At 40.6% G+C, this 21,138-nt stretch overlaps 1 protein-coding gene across 5 annotated transcripts in view; it reads right to left on the bottom strand.

The window, feature by feature from the left end:
• The window catches only part of NEO1 (neogenin 1), a 123,502-nt gene that overhangs the window by 7,606 nt on the left and 94,758 nt on the right, over nt 1-21,138 (bottom strand). For 3 of the 5 annotated variants that reach the window (XM_055002211.1, XM_055002212.1, XM_055002214.1), the window contains exons 19-26: nt 19,153-19,260; nt 16,600-16,794; nt 15,770-15,802; nt 11,303-11,371; nt 8,151-8,295; nt 6,548-6,786; nt 4,547-4,639; nt 508-666 (exon numbers count right to left, since the gene is read on the bottom strand). In XM_055002211.1, coding sequence (XP_054858186.1) covers nt 508-666; nt 4,547-4,639; nt 6,548-6,786; nt 8,151-8,295; nt 11,303-11,371; nt 15,770-15,802; nt 16,600-16,794; nt 19,153-19,260 — 1,041 coding nt within the window. The remainder of the gene's footprint in view (nt 1-507; nt 667-4,546; nt 4,640-6,547; nt 6,787-8,150; nt 8,296-11,302; nt 11,372-15,769; nt 15,803-16,599; nt 16,795-19,152; nt 19,261-21,138) is intronic. The other 2 variants (XM_055002213.1, XM_055002215.1) reach the window with 1 other exon arrangement.

The raw sequence follows: 21,138 nt of genomic DNA, 5'->3' as shown, positions 1-21,138 counted from the left end.
CCTTGCCTGACTCAAACCCTTAAAGGACTATGGATCATTCTTAATTCTGTGGAAACAACAGAGGAGATGCTGATTTTCATGTTTCCTGCTGGGCACTGCTCCAGCATTGAAACAGCAAGCACTATGCCCAGGCCTCAAACTGATGATGCTGTCAAACAATTACACACTTAAGCGTGGTTGAAATACAACCGCGCAATAACTTCTACGCAAGCAAATCAAACAATGTTTAGAACATAGGGAACAGAAAACAGAAGTCACAAGAGCCAGCAGCCTGATCCTCTGCACATATACTCAGGAAACAAGTCCTATCGACTTCGGTGTAACTTGTTTCCTGGTAAATGCATCTAGGATCGCAGCCGGAGCAATTCGACACCTCTAGATTACACAGATGCCCACCCTCCCCCACCAAAAAGCAGACTGGAGTTATGTCCCCGGAGGTTCTTGCCTCCACCTCTCTTATACTCATGGCTTCCTTCCAAACACACGTGCCCGGGTCAGTCTTCTCACCTGTCGAATTAGCCCTGTCTGAATGGGACACAGATGGGCCAACTGGCCATGGGTTTGCCTGATGATGAAGATAGCTGCAGGTTGGAGAAGCGAGGCTGCCGGAGTGGAAATGATGGTGGGGGTTATCAAGGGAATGGATGGGATGAGCACTAATCACAGCTGCGAATGAACATAAGACAGAAAAATGCTTAACGAGGACAAAACAGCACACACGCAGGAGTGCTCCCCCCACCCAATTCACCAACAATGCACGACAGGATTCAAGAAACAAGGAAGTCCACTTTGCCACCAGTTTTGCAGGGATATAGATGGGAAAGATTCGAAGGGGCATATTTCCGTACGTTTTCTTGGAGTACGTGTTCTTTGTTGAAAGAAGCAATATGATGCAAATATGAAATCAACTTGTGTAAACTGTTGTAGAAGAAGAGAACTGAACACCCTGAAAATGTAAATTCTGGCATATGCAAGAGCAAGCTCCGTGCAAACACACTTCTGATCCAATTCTAACTAAATCAAATATTTGCCGCCTCTAAGCTCACAGTTTATAAGCTCATGTCTTGGTAAACTACGAGTCTTACAGTCATTCATCAATGTCTGCAAGGTTAGTAACAAAAAAAAATTAGAACAGAACGGTCAGTGGGAAGCAAACATGGAAAAAAAGGGAAGAGAAATACATTACAAAAATTAGAAACCAAAACGGAAACAAGATAACGAAAGAAGCTCAGTGCAGACATAATGATTGACCTTGGTTAATGTTAACCATGGTTTGCTTTGTAATGCCACCTGTTTTACAGGTAATGCAACCACAACTAGCTGGTCCTCTTCAAGCCATGGTTTCATATCCTGGTTGGCAGCCAATTTTTTACCAGGGTTTGTGCACGTGTGTATATGTACACACACAGAGACATATACACAATGATTATCCATTGTTAAAATGGTTCAATTCTATGTCTACGCAAGGCTGAAGGAGAACTAAAAAAAGGAGAAAATAATGGAAATAAAAAACCCAAATAAAAAACAGAATGCCATTACTGTAAAAGGAGTTTGGAAACCCTATAGTTGAATTTTATGCCAGCCTAAACTATAACAAGGTTAGGGAGGATGCAATGGTAAGATATTTTCTGTTAAATCATGAAATATTTTTAAACAAATTATCATTAGGATGGTCATACGATGGCTGTCCTGATACCCCGTATTCACTTATCCCAGCCCTCGCGTTCCAGGGAGATTCTGGTTTTCTGCACAAAAAGGTTTTCTGTATATTAATAGTGTTCCATAGAGAATTTGGTTTCTATGGCTTCTGAAATAACTTTTAGGTCACAGTGACTAATTAGCATTGCATTACATTAATTAGGAGTATTTCATTTATTCCCAATCAATTAAAAATATATATTCACCTTTACCTCGTGGTTACTGTCTCTCCACATACTTTCTTCTACACTGCCAAGTGCCAACACTATCCTGATCTCTTCACTCTAACCAGTCCCTTTCTTTTCTTCTTCTCACCTGTCACCTTATGCTTTTCACTCTTTAAATCCCGCGCTCGTTTTGCCTGATTTCATTAGCACCTCCCCCCCGCAAAAAACAACCACCTAAAATCCTTCTGTGAACAGACATGTATTTTATTAGAAATATACATAAATCAATGTTGCTATTTAAAAGACTTTATTCTGAGCCATTCAAGGAATAGGAACAGTTACTGCCACTCCTATCAGAGCCAACTGCTAATGTGCAAGGCAAGACATCACACCAGAGACGCCGCTCATGCAAGGTTCGGTGAAGCTCTGGCTGTTCCTTCACTCTGCCTCTCTGATTTGTCTCAGAATTCTGTGAGTGTTTGCCAGCCTACCCACAATACAGTGTTTGTAGGATCCCCGAGTTAACTGAGGCCATCATCAGTTTGTGGAATTGCCTGAAATGTATTCACTCATCTGAGTGAGATGTATTCACATGAATGGACAGATATAAAGTGACTGCTTAAAGGGATATAGGAGCAAACAGCATTCGAGAATTGCTATGCTTCACTTGGTCACATTAGTTTGCATGAGTCCTCATTTTGTTCTGTTCAGGCTTGGCCACAAGGCAATCTGTTGATGACATTTGTCCCATAAACTGCCCCCAATGACCAAGTGATGACAAGCTACAGCTAAAGAAAATTCACAGATATCTCTATTTTTCACCATCATAGCTATAAGTAGCTTGGGATAATGATTTTTGGGGTGGTATAACTAAATGATGGCAAAATCAAATAACTCTTCTAATGTGCATTTGTTTCCCCCTTTAAACTGCACCCCCCCCCCCCGGTTGCCTACATCACACTTTAAAAAATCACTGGGAAAAACAGTCACAGGATTACCCATAATATCATAGCCCTGGTTCGCAGCATGTTCCCATCATCAGTCTTTAAGAACAATAATTTAGAGATCTATTTGATATACTCAGCTCAGCCCTGATTAAACTCTCCTCAAAGTACTGAGCAGGTTCTTTCGTTGCAGAACCCCACCGTTCTTTTTTGTCAAAGAATCTGTAGCTGTATTCCTTTTTTGCACAGATAAAGGCCCACTGTGGTCTTTTTCTCCAGAAGGAGCAATTGTTTCCTCCCGTTTACCTTAGCTTGACCTGAGGCCAAGTTATAGGAAAAGGTGTAAAGTGACCTTCAGCTGCTTGCATGTGCTACAGGTACAGCCACGTGAGAAAAAAGCTGGGGGGGGGGAGATTTCATGCAGAAAGAGGTTGCATCACATGGAGCTGCACTGGTGCAAAGCAAAAGCTAAGACCAAAAGCCATGTAATATCTTTGGTTAAGACCAAGTAAAAACAGCACCAAACATCATGCAAACTTTCAAAGTATTCAGAATTTTTCTGGAGACTGAGTCTCACTGTGACTCAAGGCAGATTACACAGTGGAAGCCGGTAAGATGTTAAAGTGGGGCGGTGCTTGTCTTATAAGGCCTTGTCTTGTAAGTATCAGATAGCTTTTCATTTATTTTGATACTTTACCTTGTGCATCAACTAAAACTCATCTCCAGCATTGTAAAAACAACTACCATGCTTTATTGTTTATGTATGTCATTTATAGTCCGCCTTTCTCACTGAGACTCAAGGCAGATCACACAGTCGAAGTCGGTAAGATCAACAGCTGAGACATTCAATAAGCAGTACAATAGGGTATGGGTTGCAGAAACTTGAAAACAATCAAAAATCTGGTACACAGCTGACACAATGGTGAAACAAAATAAAAGCAATTTAACATGACGTATTAAACAACACATAAACTACCCAGTAAGAGCACACGTGCAGCAATACACAGTATAAAGTAGTACAGTCTGCAGTCCCTAACTCTTTACCGAAGCATCTCTCTGAACTTTCCCTCTGAACTTTGTTTCTGCTCTCTGCCTGTTAAGGGAACTTGTGTGCTAGAACACCATTTAATCAACTGCTAGTTTTTCTGTTGTCAACAGGATACTTCCAGTTTTTCCTCTTCTTCCCAGAAAGTCAAGGTTGCAGCCTGATATCAGCACTGTTTTGAATATGCGTAGCTGCTCAAGATTTCACGTAATATGCTCATAAGACAAGCCCTTTCTTTGCAGGAGAACCTTCTCCTCATTTCCCAACTCCTTCTCCAGACCCACATCGCCACTGCAAATTTGGCAGGGTCCTGCTGCTTCTCTTCTGCAAGGTGCCACCTCCTGAAACTAATTTGTAAGGGAGAACAGGTGGATTTTGGAAAATGCCACATAGTTCTATCTGTTAATGATGGTCTGGAACTAGAAGGGCAAAAATAGTTGAAAGATGCTGTCACCTGCCACTTGAACTTATTCTTTCCACAACAATGACAAACTATGTTTCCTTTCTCAACTTTTTCCTCCAGGATATACAACAGTGACTTGCTCTTCCTAGAAATAAAATGAGTTCAGGCAGAAGCCTGTCTGACAATTTAGAGCACTTTCTCCATATTGTCCCCCTCCCATAACAAGGGATAAACTTAAAAGTGTTTGACTCAAGGTAGTTTGGTGGCTAATAAGGAAGGCTAGACTTACGCTGAGGCGGTTGAGAATCAAACGGCATCATCATTTTGGGTCTCATCCCCCTTCTTCCAGCGAGTGTGGACATGCTGTCTTCTGATTCATGCCCTGAAGGAAAGGCCAAAAGAAGTTGCACACTGTCAACTCCAGCTCCCACAAGAAGGTTTAATCACTACTAACTTACAACAGATTTTATTAAAAGGCTCGTTCCAATTGCTAAGAACCTCTACTGAGCATGTACTAAGCAGAATGTACATAACTTATTCAGGTATGTGATTATGGTAGTTACAAGGTCTTGCATGAAGCTTATCCTCAGACTGAAGGTGTGAAGCAAAAAAAGATTCCAATTAAAATAAGGAGTCTACAGGTTTGAGCGGATTTCTCAGTTTTGGTTTGTGCAACAAAAGTTGGTATAATGACAAGAAACAACCTTTGAAGAGACAACAGGCAACAAGACACCGATGTCTGCGAGTTGATTTCAAAGGGAGCAGCTATAGCTGTAAAATTCCTAGCAAGGTCTAAAAGGAACATAGCAAGAACAGCAACCCTGCCTCTGTTGCACAATTGCCACACAATCCCTAAAAGAAGGCTCTCTCTGCTCCATGGAGTCTGTTTTGTGAAGTCCCTCAAAATTCCGCAGTAAATTGTCAGAGTGAATCTACAGTAAAGAAACAGTGGAACATAAACAGGAGAGAGCTGAGAGAGGTTTGCATCTAATTCAAACACATCCCACTGCCCTCTTGTCTTTCATGGCAGGAGTTCATGCATAGTGGTTAGGTGGTTGGACTGCGAATCAACACTGCGCTGGTTCGAATCTCACAACTGCCATGAGCTCAGCGGTAGCCTTGGGTAAGCCATTCCTCTCAGCATAGCTCCCCAGCTGTACTGTGGGGCTAAGAATAACACTGACTTTGTTCTCCGTGGGGCACTATTCTGTCTAGAAGAACAGTATATAAACACAGTTATTACTATTACTTCCCTTCAGTGTTAAAATACTGAAGCATTATTTTAAACTCAGAGAGAATCACAGTGCAATCTGAAACAGTTACATCCCTCTAAGACCACTGAAGTCAATCGACTTAGAAGTGTGAAACTCCTCTTATGATTGTGCTACTGGAAATCAATGGTGTGAATCAGGCAACTGTATCATCTCAATTTCAAATAGGCTAGTAGGTTTTGCTCTACCAGTCACTGTAAGTAACTTGCTGATATCCAACTGTGGCTGACATTCTCCAAAACTAAACAGATTCTGTCAATAGATTGCTAAGTATGCAAATAATGCTATTAGATTTACGTTCCACACAGATGCCAATGGGTTCTATGGCTTACTAATTTATATGCACATTTCTATCTATCAAAAAGCGACTGTGGATTAGGTCTGTGCAGAGCCAGATTGCTTTGGGTTTCCCGATTCAGATTTACCCGAATCGGGAGACCGCTGTGGAATAAGGGTATTTCCGAAGCGGAAATACTGATTCGTAAAGATTGGGGTTTGCCTCAGAAAGATTCGGGTGTCAATTTCAATGGCGAACTGGCTCCAGGCTTTCCAGGAGCCTGGGGGGGCATTTGCTTTCTGAGGCAAACCAAACTTGGCGGGGATCTTCTCCTAACTCTCATCTAACTACTCCCCAAGTTTCAGAAAGTTTCAGAAAGTATGGCCCCCCAAAGAAGGTACCCCCATCCTCCTCCACTCGCCATTATTCCCTATGGGAAAAACAGGTGACCTTTCTAGGTGGCTTGGGGTGGCATTTTGCAAGCAAAATGCACCCAACTTTCAGGGGCCCTGCTCCCACCTGTCCTCCCACCCTCCCCCAAGTTTCAGACAGATTCCAAAGAAGCTGCTCCTTCCCCCGCCCCCACTCCACTATTCCCTGTGGATACTTCATTATGTTCAGTTAATTACAACACAGCAAATCTTAGTAAAACTTATTTACTTACAATCAATGGGTTATAATTATCACTGACTGTATAATAAACAGCATGTATAAAATTTAGCTTGATTTGACCAAAACTCACCCCTGTAAGAATTCCGTCTTTGGTGGATATTGCTGTCCATAGAGTTATCAACTGGTGTAATGTCTTGCGAATTACGAGGGATGGGGGTGTCTGTCATGATTGGATTGGGATCTGGAGATTTATCTATAGGTTTTAGCTCCAGCCTCTCATGATGAATCCAAAGGTCAGGAGGTTTGACGTCCTTGGAATTCCCTTTGTATTTATGAGAACCATTCACAGATTTGCAGGCAGCTCGCTTCCTTTGAAAGAAATACAGATCATCAAAAGAAAAATATTTATGCATTCACAGCCCGATGAGAGCTTTTCTTTCAAGTACTTTACCCAATCATGCTGTAGCTGTCCTTTGAGCAAGCAACTTTATTGTAAACATACCAATGCTACCTGACCTTTCACATTGTATTCTGCTGGTACTGAGAATGCAGTGCAGGCAAGGGCTTGCCTTCTCTATGGTACTACAATGTTACCCTCTCATGCAAGAGTTGCTCAGAGAAGAGTGTCTGAACTTGACCTTACAGACTTCTTTCAACTACGAAAAATGATTTGCATGCTCCAGTGAAACGGTTGCCATCATGATGGACTACCAGAACAAACAACAGAGGAAGACAAAGGTATCTCCTACTAAACTCTAAAAAACAAAATGTTGAGTTACTTGAGTTGTGCAGTATCCAGACTTGGTGGTTCTGGTTCACTGGGCATTCTGAAAACTAAAGGAAGCGTGAAAGCAGAATGTATGGAGTATATTAAGGGTCATTTTCCTTTGAATTTGACGAGTATACTGACTATTCTACAAGTTTTATGTTAAAAATTTTATACAGGTAACAGGTTCAATGCAATGGTTCAAGAAGGTGCTTTAATAAACGCAATAGAACTGCAGACTATACTACTGTGTAAAGTAAATACTATCTGTATTTTACTTCCATTACATTGCTTTATACCCATGTAATTTCATTTTTCAGTATAGTTAACATATCATGTCTAATACTTATGATTTGTTTCAGATTTGTTTCAGATAATCCTGTTCCCATTACTTTGCTTATCAGATGTTTCATTCTAGTGATTTCACCAACTTACATTGTGTAACTTGCCTTGAGAAAGGCGGACTATAAATAATACGAATAAATAAATACAATCTCAAAAAGTCCACAGCCTTGACATACAAGTCAGTTTGTAACTTTGTAAAAAGTTAATAAATGATCTCTGTGGATGGAAGCAATCAGACAAAATGCTAATTTTTAAAAATTTATTTTACTTCATTTATATCCTGCCTTTCTCCCCAATGGGGACCAACATTCTCCTCTCCTCCCCTGCCCCCCAACAACCTTGTGGGTTAAGCTAAGAATAGGTGGCTGGCCCAAGTTCACCCAGCAAGCTTTCATGGCACAGAGGGGAATCAAACCTGTGTTGCCCAGATCCTATTCCATCACTCTCTAGCCACTACACCACACTGGCTCTGAAGTTAGGCTTTAAAACTATGGGGAAACTTAACAGTGTGTGTAGCATGAAGCATGTTAGAGAAACATGTTACAATCAAATGCATGCAACAAAATCCAATTTTTTTTCCTGACCGCTAGAGACAGAATAAGGAGCTGCTGAAGCATCTTACTTCTTCTGGTGAGAAGTGGTGCGTCGAGTGCAGAAAACAGCCACCACCACCACCACTACGATGGTGATCACTCCCACAGAAACAATTATTACCAGAAGCATGTTGTATTCTAGGGGGGAAGGGCTTCCATGAGGGCTGTTACTGCCTAAAGAGGAAATAAATATTATTTATTATAGATGCCGAAGTCATAGAACCTAAATCCTTGTGTCAATTCATATTTCAATCTGCATCTAGAGTCCCCCAAATGACTTTAATATCCCAAGTTTTCAGCTATATTTATATTTGTTTTAAAATGCAATGCCACTTCTCCTTATCGGTCTACACAGCTTAAAATAAGTTAGAGGCACAAGAGTGTTCCTGGTATTTCATGCTAATTTATGAAACTATTTTATAGTATTTATTTTAATCCGGACAAACAGAGATGCTGCCAGTCAGTGGTAAAGATGACCAGGGAATCAGCCTGTTTGGGGAGGATGAAAGAGCAGGTTCATCGTTTTAGGGCGCTGCTTGATCCTGACACATGGCCAGAAACTCCGGTTTCTGCTGTGGCCCACAACGCCTTCCCCCAGCTCCAAGTGGTATGCCAACTATGCCCATTCCTGGACAGCACGGCTTGGCCATGGCAATCCATGCTTTGAGTATATACAGCTTGGATTATATCGTGCTGAGCATGGGGCTGCATTTGAAGACTGTTCAGAAGCTTCAATTAGAGCAAAATGCTGATCAGGTCAACGTCTGGGGCTAGCTAGAGAGATCATATCGCTCTAGTAGGAGCAAAAGATCAACACTGGCTGTATTTTTGCTTGCAGGCACAGTTCAAAATTCTGGTGCTCACATTTAAAGCCTTGCACAGCTTGGATCATATTGTCCTATATTTTCAGTTAACATCCCAAGCCCTGCACTCTGTGCCCTTGTCCATGCAGGCGAAGCAGGTGGCAACTACAGCCATGGTGTTTTTCAGTAGTGAATGATACCTTATGAAATGACCTTACCTAGAGGTTCATCTGGCACCCACCCTTCTTACTTTTAGGCACTGTGTTAAGATGAATTTTATTTTCCCAGGCTTTCATCAGAGCTTTCCCACCTGTTAGTCATTTCATTTGGCCATCTTAAGATTTTAATCATCATTTTATACGCTTTTGTCTAGCCTACTCCCCTTTAATTATGCTTTCTGTTTATGGATCTTATGGTGTTCTTATTTTACCCCTGAGCTGGTTTTGATTTCATATTATATTGCTACAGATCCGAATGATTTATATTGCTGATAGGGCGGGTTTATCATTAGTTAATGATTTTAATAATGGGTGGGGGGCATTGTCCATTTCTGATTTTGTTGTCAGGCACTGCCAGCAGTTGTTTGAGAAGAGGCTGCATAAAAGTGCACTAAATGAAAATAAATGAATCGGTCTTACAGCTGCTGACTATAGGAAGTCAGCTACCTTCTCTACAATTACATTATTCAAAGTATTTCTATTCGTAAACTTTCAGTCTCATATCCAAACTGGCCAGGAGGGTGCAAACACAAAAGGCAGTACTTTCTCTCCTTCTTGCAAGCAAAGGCTCAGCAGGACAGTTTTAAGTTCACGCCTGTGGATACCAGCCAATTATTTACAAAGCTTATTTAATCAATATTAGCTAAAATGAAATCCGCCTCTAAACCTCATCTGGTTAATTAGATATAAATGCAACCTCAATAGAAAGCACGATCGCTGCACAATGAGATTATCACTCTGGATCTTCTGCTTCTTCGTTTTTGATTTAGCAGCAATCAAAAGGGCACCACCAAAGAACTGAACATAAAATTCTGGAGAAAAAGAAATCCTTCACACACAGTGTGAGCACTTACTATAGATATTGTGTGCAAAACTGTAGGTTAAATATGTTACGTGCACGGGCTCAATTTGCACAGCTTGTAGTAGAAGTATCAAATTCATTCTCTACACCACAAACACACAGGGTGCCACATTCATAACTATTCACACACCCCTTCCCAAAAGAATGAAATCAATTCTAATCCAACTATTCTACTTCTATTTTAGACATTTACAACTGAAACATTAGACCTTGTCCCTGGAGCTCTGAAATGCTGTTATGAAAACTGCACAGTATGAAGATAAAAGAGTGTGTGTGTGTGTGTGTGTGAGAGAGAGAGAGAGAGAGAGAGAGAACCCACAAGCAGGCATTTTCTCACACCTAACCAAGTTAGCCCAGTGCCCCATGAAAAATGTGCATTCACACAGCTCCTCATACTCCTAATGTCACACCACAGGCAGACAAACAGGATGTTCACCACCAAATACCCCTCCCTCCCTTCTAAAAGTAGTCAAGAAAGTTCTGATCAAGCCATCTTCTCCTGGGATGTTCAGCACTTAATTTGAGGCTTAGTCTTGGAATTTGTTCTCACTGTTAGTACCAAAAAAATTCCACAGGCTCCAAAAATGTGAGATTAGAGGGCAGAGTTTCCAAGTGACAGCCTGAAGCTTCCAGCCAGGCACCATTAGCCACTGGTCCTGTCCTGTCAGGCACCAGTCAAACCCTTTCCGAATTATAAAGTATGCCTCAACATGCAACAACTACTTTCCCTATGCTACCATAGCTCCAGCTGTCAAATATGTGACATCCAGGATTTGTTTTTCAAATGGCAATTTTACTGCTTCTCTAGCTTGCACTAGATGTTAAACTTGATTCATCATTACAATGCGAAATTGTGTCAATCTAATTTGCACCACTTCTTGGGAATGATTCAAGACACCAACAGAGCAGTCCTACGCAGGTCTACTCAAAATCCTCCTGAAGTCTATTCAACTGGGCTTACTCTCAGGAAAGTGTTCATAGGATTGTGCTGCAAATATCCTACAATTCCTCTTCTGTATTCCTAATAAAGAGTCCAGAATAGCTTTTTAGAACAAAGTTGACTTCAGCTGCCAACACAAAGACTTGCCAGCTGGTCTTGTAGTGTTTGGTTGCTCAGATACCAGTGCTCACAAAGAAATCCTGGAATGCTATTGCGCATGTTGGACAAAATCCATGCTACATTATGGTGAAAGCCTGCAATGCTAGGTATTGGGTCTAGTCTCACTTTGCGCTGTCAACCTGAATGGCTTTCAACACCCCACTTTTCAGTATAAAAGCACTTCAAAGATCTTACTTACCACCCATGGGTGTTTTATAGTCTGTCCCAGCATCCATTTGACGGTTTCCTTTTCCTGCAGATCCCAGGGCTGGGGGGGGGGGGGGAAATTGTAATTGTGATTATCCATAATTCATGCCCGGCTTGGCTTTACAAAATCTGTTTCTTAACCCATCACCTAATGCTTATTTTTAGATGGCCAGATATATGCCAGATACACGCTATTCCAAGCATGTTGCAGGACTTTTCTAGATGAACTATAGCAGTTATAATTAAACAGTGTAACTCAGGCATCTGCACACAACACACTACAACAAATACAGAACCAAGAGCAAGAAAAGTGTACAGGATTGTGAGACTGTCAGAACCTCTGTTCTTCCTTTACAATTCCATAAACTCCAAATCTGCTCTTGGATGGCCAGAATTGACAGGCCCATCATAGCAACAACTAACACGCAAAAGCCCATGCAGATGAAAGTAATCATTTTCTTATACAGGGATGTTAAAAGAGGAGGAGTGGGGAATCAAACCTGAGTCCTCTTTAAACTGCCCAAACAGACCTGAAAAGGAACCTGCTCCCTCCCCCTGACTTTTACGACAAAAACTAAGGCAATATTGTTGTGGTTGCCTAGTAATCCCCACAATGGCCACTAAGAGGGCATTCATCTCTTAAGGCTACAGACACTGCATATATTACTGGGGAGGGGGGTAACTGCTAATTTTTTTTTTTAAGATTTCAGAATTTTCTGCAAGCCTAGGGCTTTTTTCAAGTTTATAGAAAACTGTCTTGCCTGTTAATGGACCCAATTTCTGCATTTAAATATCTTCAAGATTTGGCCATGTTGAGAATTAGATATATTGATGATTGATCAGATTGCTTTTATTTTATTGCAGCTTTAGTTCACAAATGCACAATTTGAAAGTTAAGTTGACTTTCTTCCCTACTGCAATACTATATTTTTATATAGTACTATGGAGTTTTGCTTTTACATATGTTTTGAATCTTAAGGTTAAACTCTTGCAGTTGCATTTGTTCAAACAAGTTTGCAACAATGTTTTCTTGTTTTATCTTTAAAGTACTGACCTGGCAGACCTATACAGAGTTACTCCAGTTTAAGCCCACTGATTTCAATGGATGTAGAATGGAGCAACTCTTCATAGGATTGCAATGAAAGTATATCTTGTTCAGAAGTAAAATACACTAGAGGAGTACCACATTGATATAAAATTTAAACAAATATAATACAAAATGGCCGCTCTACAGGTGCATAAAGGTATTTATTTAGAATATGAAAAATATGTCTCTTTTTGTCTCAAAGGAAATTTTTAATGTTCCTTTTCATTCATAGAAAAAAATGTAAAAGCGTACACACACATTTTGTGGTGTCAAGGTAATAAAAACCCATCTTTTATAGAAAAAATGTACGAAGGTAATTTCATTTGAAGAGAGAGAGAGAGAGAGAGAGAGAGAGAGAGAGAGAGAGAGAGAGAGAGAGTTCTAAAGTAGTGTGTGTATGTATTTTGCCCAGACAGGTTTTCTGGTATATAAAAAAATTGGAGTAAATAGTGTTCCCGCCTTTTTCTGAGATGCCAGCTAGTAGTCTTACCCTCTAGCCACAGAAGTGGAAAACTGCACTATCAAATCACCTTCTTGGCAATAATTTTCATAAATATCATATTATGGATCAAATTAGCCAATAGGATCACAAATTAGTGATGCAGAGGCATCACAACCTGGCCTGCAACATGCTTATTCCACCATTATGTAAATGATTTAGTCATGGAATCACTGTATAATTCAGATACTGATAAATCTGAGTTAACGTTTCAAGAGCAGAGAAGAAGGAAAGCCAAGAGGAGGACTGATGAGACTGAAAGAAAGCAAAGCACCCTGTTTCAGCCCAGTCCCAATGGCTGCCCAGCCACTATATGAGGGATGTGGGCTATTTCTTCTTCTCCCCTATCTAACGTTAACTTCATCTCAGGCTGCCTGGCACGGAGCCACCTGGAAAACTGTGCCTCTAGTTCCACTGCTAATGCTGCTATGCAATCAATGTTGTGGGAACATGCTGCAAGCCGATGGCCACGGGCTTAGCATGATAGCATCTTAGCATGATGCTATCTGGCTTAATGTGATTTTCCTTAGCCTACCATACCTCTCTGGTGCTATTCCTCAGGGCATGTGCTGCAATGGAAGATCTCCCTTCTACAAGTCACATTTATGCTTCTGCGCTGTTTACCAGTGACCAAGCTGAATGTGAGCACATGATCAACGCACTGTTTATATCCCCTGAGCAAGTTGCAGCACCAACAGACGATTCTGAGACTGGGTGACATTTCTGTTCCCTTGTTAACGCTCAAGGACACTCCACCTCACCTGTTCCCCATAATTTACTCTTCTGTTTTAATTCTCAATGGGACAGCACATCCAATGCAACCCTAACCATTCCCTCACAGACAGCCCGTGCCCAATCCTAACTGGGAAAGTGGGGAAAGGGCGTGGCTGCTGCAAGACTGGTGTTGGTCCCCCACCTATTTAGTCTCACATCCTATCCTTAGACTCAACTGCTACTGATTTAATTGACCATTAACAATGGCCCTCCAATTTATTTTTCCAAACGTGTTCCATTATAGTTTAGCTTTGTTCAATCATACTGCTTCAGCAGTAGCATACGATGTGAAAGGCTCAGAGTTCATGCCAGAGGTGAATTAACAGAAGGTTCTCTGAAGAGTTTTAACAGCCCGGGCTTCTTTTGATATTGATTAAGATTACAAAATTGCTTTGAATTCTGAAGTGAGAGTTTGAAGAATAGTGCTCCTCTTTGAAATTTCTTTATGCTGAACAGAAAAAAATGTGCATTCTCTCTCTCTCTCTCTCTCTCTCTCTCTCTCTCTCTCATAGGTTCATAGTGGGCAAATACATGGTTTTTAGAACTACGGATGACTAGAACCACTCGATTTATTTCTCTATTATCACGGGAACCTACTAGATTTTAACAGTCTCTGAATCTGTCTCAATTCCGCAGGGAGGGCGGAATATAAATACGATAAAATAAAATAAATAAATAAATATTATGGCTATCAATTGTTGTAAGAATTTAAGTAGCCTCAAAATAGCCTTTTATCCAATTAATCAAATTTAAATATTAATCAAATTAATCAAATTGGCATATTAACAAAATGCCTAGTAAACTGGCTTTGAGATATAACAAACTGAGTTATTTCGCATTGTTAGAAGGAATGCCATATTTTCTATTTTATTCCCTATTAACCAAAATAATAATAATTAAAATTTAAAAAGTCTGCCTTCTAGTCCTATATATTGCCTTGTAGCCTAAGCCGCTAGAACTTTTTAATTAACTAATCTACTGATTAAACTCATTAAAGTTTGTAGCCTGAGAAAATCATCTGATACATTACATGGTAATAACTGTGCTACAAGAAAGCAGTGTTGAGTTATGGTAATTATACAATGCATACAAAAACATGTAACTAGATACCATATTCCTTGGTAATAGACCTATTCATACATAGGTAAGACAAAATCAAAGAAGCAATAAAAACCCTTCAAGCTTTACAACAACACCCCTATTTGTCTCCCTTTAGACACTACTTCATCAAGGTGTGGTTTCAGATATAAACCACATTTGCATTTATTGACCGCCAGCACACATGATTCTTTCACAGTTGGCCAGGGTGGGTCTCAAGCTGCTCTGCAATCCACTGATATAAATAGGCTGGCACTAAAGTGTTTCCCCCCATGAACTGATGGAGGCAGCCTCTACATTTATGGTGTGTTATATCTTTGTGTGTTAGTGGAGACCCCCTCCTCACCCCACCACCACCCCCCAAATCAGGAGTCACTGCACACATTTCCCCAATAAAGTGTACCTCCCTTGTTCAGAATGCCAGTGGCAAAGACAGTATTCAGCATATAAAATGCTTGATTCAGTCAGCTGGCTCATTCCCACCCATCCCCCATGTGGCAAGTGGACTGCTCAAAGAGAATCACAGTGGCCCCATAAGCCGCAGCATGCTTGTCAGAACTCTTCAGACAGGAACTACGGGATTCCCTGACATTAACCCTGAAGAGAAAATGTTACATCTGAAAACACTTCCACAGCAGGCTCATCAATCAGATTATATATACATATATATACATCTGGACACACCCACTCTGAGCATGCATTCGTACAAGTGGTACAAATCATAAATCCATAGTCTTGCACTGATGAACAGCAAGAAAAAGAGAGGTTATATTCTAAACAACTCATATATTAAAAGGATTTCCAAATTTCAGAATCCCATATGAATTCCCTCTGTTTGGCTTTCGAGCTGCCAGCATCTTTTAACAGAACAATTGCCGTTTTATTTATTTATGTGTTAAGGTATTTATACCCCATCTTTCTTCTTAGTTCAAGTTAGAAAGAGACAGACAAGAAGAGTACTTGCAAGAGAAGAACACGGAAAAGCACATCCATTCATTTACCTTGATCATTAGACATTTTATCTGAAGATTCCGCTACCGGGGCAAGCACAGGGAAAGAAACAAATGGGACAAAGATCACGAGATCGGAAAGCGTTACAAAAATTTGCTGGCACAGGTGGTTATCATCTTTAAAATGGGAAATCAAATTAATACTACCAGTATGGAACTGAAAGTTTACCCTCCAAATGTTATTTTTAACTTTCGCTTATCTGTTACGTTACAATTAGAGACTCATATCCCATACTAAATAAGTCATGGAATATTTATGCATTCGTATTTAAGAATACTGTGGCGTGTTGTCAGGTAGTGTTCTTCTCACAGTGGAGACCCTTTGTGATAATTCACACGTCCATCACAAATTCACTTGCACAAAACAGGATAAATCTAGGGAACAGGCAACTGTTTGAAAGATGGAAATGTGTGGTAAGCTGTGTCCTCACAAGTACTCTCCCGTTCACAGATACCACTCATGACAACAACTTGAGTACTTCACTTTCAGAAAGACAGCTGAGTTTTCTACTCCACAGAGATGAACATAGAAAAAATTATTTATTTGAATCACAAGCCCCATGCAGAGAGACGGCCTAAAAATGCTTAACTTCCAGGTACTATTTTGATACAGCTTAAAAATCCACTGCTTGCTCTCTTCACCTCTGTCATAAGTAAGATAGACCTGAAGTCCTTCACATACAAACTATTTACATAGATTCAGAAAGACAATATTTTTGTAGAGTTGTTTAAATTTAGAGTTGCTATTCCCAAACTGGTTAATCTCATAGATTTCACCAGAAACCATCACAAAAAAACATTCAGTTACACAACAGACCTACCTTTAGGAGTTCTAAACTGTACTGCCTCTGACATAGGGCCCATGCCTTTGGAGTTGCGGGCCTGAATCTTGAAATAATATGCAGTGTCAAGGGTTAACTCTTGAATCTGATGCGTCAGTCTATTTCCTACTACTGGCTCAATGACCCAATCGTGGATTTCGGCATTTACATCTGTACTGTAGTAAATGATGTACCCTGCGCAACAGAACACAACTGGTAAATTATGAAAACAAACTTCTAAGGGCACTACATACTTTGAAAACATTAAGCGTGTTTTTGTCTGTGACACTTGAAACCACTAGATACTCTTTTTCCTCAAGTTCCCTTGCAATTGTCTCTCAATGAAGCTAAAGAAGCAACTGCATAGCTCATTACAGCTGCTAGGGAAGAGAAATCGGGGTCATTTCCTGAATTATTATTTGCTAGGGAGCTGCTACACAGCTCACAGAATATATTCCTTAAACTTTTACGTAACAATCCCAGATTAATTGAAGTCACTGGCTTGAGCAGAATACAGACTGCTCACTTTTGGCACGGCAGGAATGAATTCTAGTTTTTCTACCAGTGGACCAGTTCATGCCGATTTCAATTGCATTGTATAGTTTGACCCACTGATGTTCCAAGACATTTTTAACAGTTCTTGGAAAATGGCAACATTACGATCTGAGACTCTGATTCATGTTTTATACTGCTCACGCAAGCAGACCACTTGCATAGTTTTTAAGAGGTGGCAGAAATTGGCATGAGACTCCGCTCTGAAGCTAATGTTTTGGTCATAGCAGGAAGCAGCATTGAAAGACAGCTGTGAGTCCAGAAGAGCAGGCTTTTAATTAGAAGGAACAGATTTATCAGAAAGCAGGACAAAATGTACAGACCAAACTTTAAGCAATCAAAGAAACAATCCCAATTCAATGTGGCTAATGCCATGCCGGGACATTTATAGAACAATACTAGGCAAAGCTACACCCTTCAAAATCCACTGACTTCAATGGATTTAAAAGGGAGTAACTCTGCTTAGGATCGTATACCACTAACTATGCCCCAATATCTCTGCTACATCTCACAGTTCCCCTAAACGAGAAACTTCCTCAGGGTTGGTCATGAATGAATGTGTCTCTTACTCACACCAAATGAGTAATGGGTAAGGCTCTCCTAGACTAACATAAATGTGGGATTTAAAGAAAATAAGAAATCTAATAATAATAATATCATCATCAACAACAACAAGATTCGATTTATATACCACCCTTCAGGACAACTTAATGCCCACTCAGAGCGGTTTACAAAGTGTGTTATTATTATCTCCACAACAATCACCCTGTGAGGTGGGTGGGGTTGAGAGAGCTCTTAGATGTGACTAGCCCAAGGTCACTCAGCTGGCTTCAAGTGGAGGAGTGGGGAATCAAACCCGGTTCTCCAGATTAGAGTCCCGCTCTCTTAACCACTGCACCAAACCGGCTCTAACAAGACACACTACAGTCTTACATATTATAGTCCAAAGCTGCTTGCTTGTTAAGAATGCAGGAGAACTGAAAGGTGAGAGAAGACATTGGGGTTGATTGGATGCCACGTACTATTGCATTATTTATTAGACACTGTGGGTAAACAACTTTGCAGTACCTTCCTTGTGTGCAATGGAAACAAATCTTTTTAGACTGAAATATAAGTAAATGTGTTTCAAGAGGATGCAAGAGACAAAAAAGTTTCAGTTTAGTTTTTGCAGACTGTTATAACACATTCCACCAGAGGGCAGATCTTTCATGTATTTCTGCATTAAAGATAAATTTGGTACACGTATTTATCCCATTTCAAATTATGGTGAGAACAAGTGCTGGCAACTGAGGACTGGAACATGCAGGGACAAAAAGAGACTGTATTGTAAGGCTGCTAGAGCTCCCTTCCAGGAAAAACGATCATGGAAAAACCACCCTCTCCCGTATGCATTTAAGCAGGATGTCCTGAGGAAGTATGCACACGCTTCTCTCAAGATATCAAGGAATATATCTCAGGCATCGAGCAGCTCATAGATGCTAGCCCTGGAAAAATCAATAAGGATGGTTTTGCTAGCTGTGAGAAAGGGAATGCCTTGCCTCTCTTCACCCCTCGGCCAACACAAGCCTAATACCAGGGCTTTTTTTCTGGGAAAAGAGGTGGTGGAACTCAGTGGGTTGCCCTCAGAGAAAATGGTCACATGGCTGGTGGCCCCGCCCCCTGATCTCCAGACAGAGGTGAGTTTAGATTGCCCTCCATGCCACTGAGCGGCGCGGAAGGCAATCTAAATTTCCCTCTGTCTGGAGATCAGGGGGCAGGGCCACCAGCCATGTGACCATTTTCAAGAGGTTCCGGAACTCCGTTCCCCCGCATTCCCCCTGAAAAAAAGCCCTGCCTAATACTATCCAAGCTCCCCACCTCTCTTGCCAGCACTTCCTTCAGTGCAGTAGCAATGGAAGGGAAGTGGCTAGCCTTGCTGGACTGAAAAAAAACAGTCTTCTATCCCAGTACTATTCTCCAACATCTTGAATAGCAGGCCCAACTGTCCTGAAGAAACCTCACCTGTAATTTTGCCATTAGCTTCAGATGGAGGCTGCCAGTTGACTATGATGGTTCGTGGTTTTCCTTCTTTGCTCACCACGGTGACATCTTTTGGAGGAGAAGTTGGAACTGCAAACATATTGTAGATAAGTCTTGCATTTAATGATAGTAGCATTGTTCTCACGAGTGTGCTTTAATATAGAATATAATATATTCAGCCATTTAAGCCTACTGGCCCTTGCTGTAATTACCCGTTTTTTCTACTGAACTAATTACCCATTTTTCTTCTAAACTAGCAACAATAATCAAGACTAAGATTTTCTTCCAATGTTCTTTTTAAACACGTGGGAAGTGTACTTAGGGGAAGCCAAGTTGCTTTCTGTACACGCACATTTAGATTATACATTCAGTCACACGTGCATCTACAAAGCATACATCTACACACACAAAAAAAGGTTACACTGAGACATCTTGAAATTCTAATTTTGCACTCTTGAACCACTGGAGTAAATTGAACCACCCTCATGGTTTTATAAAGTAAGATTTTTTTCTGCACTGCTTAGCTATTAAATCTCATTTTTTTAAAAAAACCAGCTCCTCCACACATACGTTCCTCTTCCTTATCAGTCCTTCCTTCTATAAACTATACAGATATCTAGAGCTGAGGGTGAAACGTGAACCACTATCTTCACTTGAGATTCCTAATAATATCAGTGAGGCAGATGGAGGAATGATGCCGTCTCGTGTGCTAATAAACTTTGGGTCTTGTGGGGACTTCTCAGTAATGGGAAACTCTCAACAGTACAATTTGGTGCTCACAGGAAGCTGCTGTTTACTGAATCTGTCGATTGGTCCATCAAGGTCAGTATTGTCTACTCGGACAGGGAGTAGCTCTCCAGGGTCTCAGGTGATGGTCTTCCACATCTCCTAGTACCTGATCCTTTTAACTGGATATGCCAGGGATTGTTGACCTTTCTGCGTGCCAAACTGATGCTCTACTACTAAGCCACAGACCCTTGACTTGGGTCTTGCCTCACGTGATTGTCTTAACAGAAAGTGACCTAACGCTTTTTTTTTGAGAGAGCTCATTCTGGCTTCTCCACACTTTTCTAGAACCAGCAGTCAGAGATAAGTTCATACAATTAAACTGAAACACTGTGGGACTTTGAGAACATGGTATACACTTTGATCAAATCAGTCTGTCTTATCTCTTGCTTGTTCTCTAATTAAATGATACCCCCTCCAAATAATAATGAAGCTCTCCATTAACAGATGAAAAATCTTGTGGGTCTCTAAGGTGCCACTGGACTCAAATCTGGCTATTCTACTGCAGACCACCAACCCAGCGACCTACTTGAAACTATTTGTGTGTCTAATCTGACTTTTGCTCAAAGGACTGTAGTTCTGTCCACTTTGAAAGAAACCCAAGAGTTTGTGATTACTGCCACAGTACTGGTGTCTCTGAGACTGACATAAGATCACCTGGCGAAGTCCAATTTTGTGTGTCATGTCTTTGCAAGGTGACAGTTCAGGGCAAAATCTGGTGATGCTTGGCCTGCAGAATGGCCTGTCCATCTTAGCCACCTGCTTGGTAGTATTTAGGAAGACAGTCAAGGTGCACTTTTGCCACCAGGCTTTTTATTAAATCTGAAGTATTTTATGTCCCCTTTGCTTGGTATTTTTGGTATTCCCACTGCTGTATTTTTGGTGTTCCCACTTCCCATTTCTGTCTTTAAGATCTGTATATTTAGTTTTGTGCTTTAAACAGATGGGGAAGAAAAAAAGAGAAAGCTGGTTTTCTATGCTCTTTCGATTCCATTGTTTTATATTTTGAAGTCTGCCTTTTCTATGCTCTTTCGATTCCATTGTTTTATATTTTGAATTCTGCCTTGACTTGTTACAAATAAAATTAATAAATAATTTAAAGCAAATTTAAAAAAAATGTGGGTATTTTTAGTGCATTTCATAGTTACTGTAAATTTTTGATGTTCTAAATCTCTTTGGGAA

This window comes from Eublepharis macularius, chromosome 18, assembly GCF_028583425.1.
Source record: "Eublepharis macularius isolate TG4126 chromosome 18, MPM_Emac_v1.0, whole genome shotgun sequence".
Classification (NCBI taxonomy): domain Eukaryota; kingdom Metazoa; phylum Chordata; class Lepidosauria; order Squamata; family Eublepharidae; genus Eublepharis; species Eublepharis macularius.
The sequence above is the reverse complement of the archived record's forward strand: the minus strand, read 5'-3'. Positions and strand labels throughout refer to the sequence as shown.